The sequence below is a fragment of the Priapulus caudatus genome, unplaced genomic scaffold, assembly GCF_000485595.1.
Source record: "Priapulus caudatus unplaced genomic scaffold, Priapulus_caudatus-5.0.1 Scaffold81, whole genome shotgun sequence".
Lineage (NCBI taxonomy): Eukaryota > Metazoa > Priapulida > Priapulimorpha > Priapulimorphida > Priapulidae > Priapulus > Priapulus caudatus.
In genome coordinates, this window is record NW_014577142.1 from 417,379 (window position 1) to 420,993 (window position 3,615).

General features: G+C 45.3%; 1 protein-coding gene across 1 annotated transcript in view; it reads right to left on the bottom strand.

Annotated features, from left to right (window-relative positions):
• The window catches only part of LOC106821647 (integrin beta pat-3-like), a 24,714-nt gene that overhangs the window by 14,030 nt on the left and 7,069 nt on the right, over nt 1-3,615 (bottom strand). Inside the window, exons 8-10 of the mRNA XM_014826537.1 lie at nt 3,252-3,463; nt 949-1,027; nt 414-553 (exon numbers count right to left, since the gene is read on the bottom strand). Of these exons, the coding sequence (XP_014682023.1) occupies nt 414-553; nt 949-1,027; nt 3,252-3,463 (431 nt within the window). The remainder of the gene's footprint in view (nt 1-413; nt 554-948; nt 1,028-3,251; nt 3,464-3,615) is intronic.

A 3,615-nucleotide genomic window follows, 5' to 3' on the forward strand; every position in this document is an offset into this window, starting at 1 on the left:
TATGACTAGCAGGCTCGGTAATTAATTAAATTTACAGATAGTCCTTGCTTCCTGATCGCGATTAATTTTGAGAAAAGCGAATCGACGAGTTGGATAACCAATATAACCGTAGTGGTCGCGATTAAAAAACTTGTTTCTTATTATTATCGTCGTTTCTCAATTATATATTTTAAACACAGAAATAATACATTAGCTGGTCCATCTATACCTTTTCATGATTGCCAAGAAAATTCGCCTTCATATTTTTTGACATCATTTTTTTATTGACGGCAGGGTATATCAACACCCATCAATAAAAGTAAGTCCGTTCTGCATTTGTTTAATTCGAAGGCACATGTCACGACCTTCTCCATGACTAGACCGAATTCGAAATAATGGTAGAATATCTCAACATCTACTTAAGGGCCACTTACGCCTTGCACGTGTCATCGTTGACGTCATTGGACTCGTCGCTCAGGCGGCATTGACACTGTTGACCCGTGTAGTTGGGGTTGCATTCGCATACGCCGCACGCTAGAGTGCCATTACCCGAACACGCTGTGCTATTTTCAATCTGAATTAACAAATATATGTATCTACTGAACATGGTAACAGATTTATACAAACCTTATCTAACGCTGTTGCTGCTCTAATGCGTATTCGGGATGCGTTTTGTGTACAACTGCCACATGCGGTAAAATTTGAATAGATTACCGATACTATCTGCATTGGTTATAACGTTCAGGGGGTATTAGGTTACAGTTTAGAGGTTTTAAATGTTCTAGAACAGTGGCAAGCAGATAATACCCTGCTGTTACACTCACCACAAACCATGATATTTAAAAAAACGATATATACACTATATATACACTATATAATACACTATATATACACTATATAACACACTATATATACAATGTATATACACTATATAATAGCGCGTCAAACAATCGCGAAGAAAACAAATACCTTGTCGCCGCAGTCGCAGTCACAAATCACGTTCAGCTTTATGAGCAACTTTTCGGCGATGTTGCGAGGTCGAATGGAGAAGGTAAATTATGTTTGTGAAATTTATTTTCGCCTATGTAACTCCATCTTTAATTTCTGTAGCACCCAGCAACGAGAATCCGTGTGGTTCAGTCTTCGGCTTCATCTGCAAGGGCATCCAAGATGAAGTGGTTAAAGCTGTTGTCGACTTAGCGAAAGATGCAGCCGGTGAGCAGAGAATTAACTAGACGTTTTTTCAAAGTAATTGCACTATATGTGTGCAGTCTGCGGCGCCGGCGACTGTAAGAGTTGCATGCAGTGTGTGTTCGTGCGTGCGTGCGTGCGTGCGTGCGTGCGTGTGTGTGCATGTGTGTGCGTGCGTGTGTGTGCGTGCGTCCATGCATGCGTGCGATCGATCGTTTGATTGTGCTGTGTGTAGCGCTAGCGTGGAGTTAAGTCCTTTGAGTATGTGACCTTTTTATCCTCACCCGTGTTAGCAAACTCCTGTTGCCTAGTTCGGAAACCGACTTCCCGCCAGTCTCATATAGAGTGGCAAAGGCACTCCTAAACTAACAATGCATATAGTAGTACAGGAGCTAAGGGATATAATTGTGCATTTATTGCGCATGGTCACATGCATGCGATGCGTTTCTTATCGGTGAAGTGTACTGTGCACCGCACCGGTTCTAGCCTATATAGTTCTACGTTGATAACGATATGACACAAGCTACTTATACTACACGCAGCTGTGATATCTTTCAGGTGACGTGGCTGAGTACATCACCGATGAATTTACGCCCGACGTAGTAGACTTCTTCTCAGAAACATTTCATTTAACTTCAGATTTTATCACGGAAGACGTAGCCGATTTCATTACGGACGACATCGGCGGAGCAATCGAGGATCTCGGAGACGTATTTGGTGACATTGGAGAAAATATTGGCGACGTATTTGGCGACATAGGAGACAACATTGGCGACGTATTCGATGGTATAGGCGACACTTTCGGCGATGCTCTTTCAGGTATAAATACGCACACCCACACGCGCACATAGACACGAATGCGCATACCCTTTCTCGCACATATTACCCGTACACGCACGCCCACGAACACGCTCACTTACATGGACGTAGACACATGCGCTCTTTCACACACACACACACACACACACACACACACACACACACACACACACACACACACACACACACACACATACACACACACACACACACACACCTAGAGGGAAGAAGAAAGGACGCTTCAGGACATCGGACCTTGTGAAATCCCATCATATTTTGATTGTTGCTCAGAAAGCTGCTATTTGCGACTGGCTTTCGAGTAGCAATCATAACCTGAGCGGGTAGTGTATCTACAGCGAAACTACGGAGCGGCTGGCGGCACTGACGCGAATACACGCACGCACGCACGCACGCACGCACGCACACACACACACTCGTATACTCGTATGTACAATACTCTTCTGCTATATAGTCTCTCTATAGATCTCATACAAGATATCTTCGTTACCGGAAATAAATATTGCCATGCGTGATGTGAAATCAAATGCTTACCGTGTTATTGTAATTAATTGCTCGTGCGTTGCCACGTACAGTTACGCTAGTTGTGCCCGCGTGGCGGCAGCACATGCGCATTAGCGAGCGAGAAAGGTCCGGCTGTTGCATTGTGAGAGATCCCACGGAGTGAAGTGTTCAAATAAAATTTCAATAGCTGTAAGTCAGGATTTCAGGGTGAAGCCTCGATGCCCCCGGGCTCTCTCTCTCTCTCTTTCTTTCTTTCTCTCTGTTTGTAGGTATGCCTGTCTGTCTCTCTCTCTCTCGTCACATGATAATATCGGTCACTAGCGGGCCGTTCCTATACCGAACAAGGCAAGTAACCAAAGGGGTAACCCAAGGCGCCAAGTTAAATGGATCGGCAAATTCGAGGAAGGGGGTCCATCAGTCTATCTATGATTCTATCTATCTACCTATCTACACCCGAACCACTACACGACGCACACCACACGCACGCACACGCCACACAGCACACGCACACGCACACTGCCATCGCACACGCAACGCACACGCATCACGCACACGCACACGACAGCACACGCACACGCACACAGCACACGCACACGCACACGCACTACGCACCACCGCACGACGCACACGCAAACACAACCACACACACACCACACACACACACACACGTCACACACACACACACACGCGTGTGTATGGGCGCGCAAGCTCTGGAAACAAACCCTGTGGAACTACACTACAAAGTGCCCCATATATAGGCGTGCTGTTTAATGTTATACGTTACCGTGTCGCCAACCCGGATGCCGGCGCGGCGCGGCCCTTCCTGTACTTCACCGTCGAATTCGTTCGAGTAGCGCACCTCTAGGTTTTTAAGCGAGCCACACTGTCCACTGGACTCGCCATCACTAACGGTCTCGTTGCATTCGTACAGCTGCACGGTTGAGCTGATTTGCTGGGAACGAACACGTTGAGTCGGTTCAGTTTTACGGATAGGAATAGGTTAGGGTCGTTAATTTTTTTATTACCTTGATATATAATATATAATAAATATAAATATACTACAACTAAATGTAAATATATATGTGTGATATAAAATGAAATAAA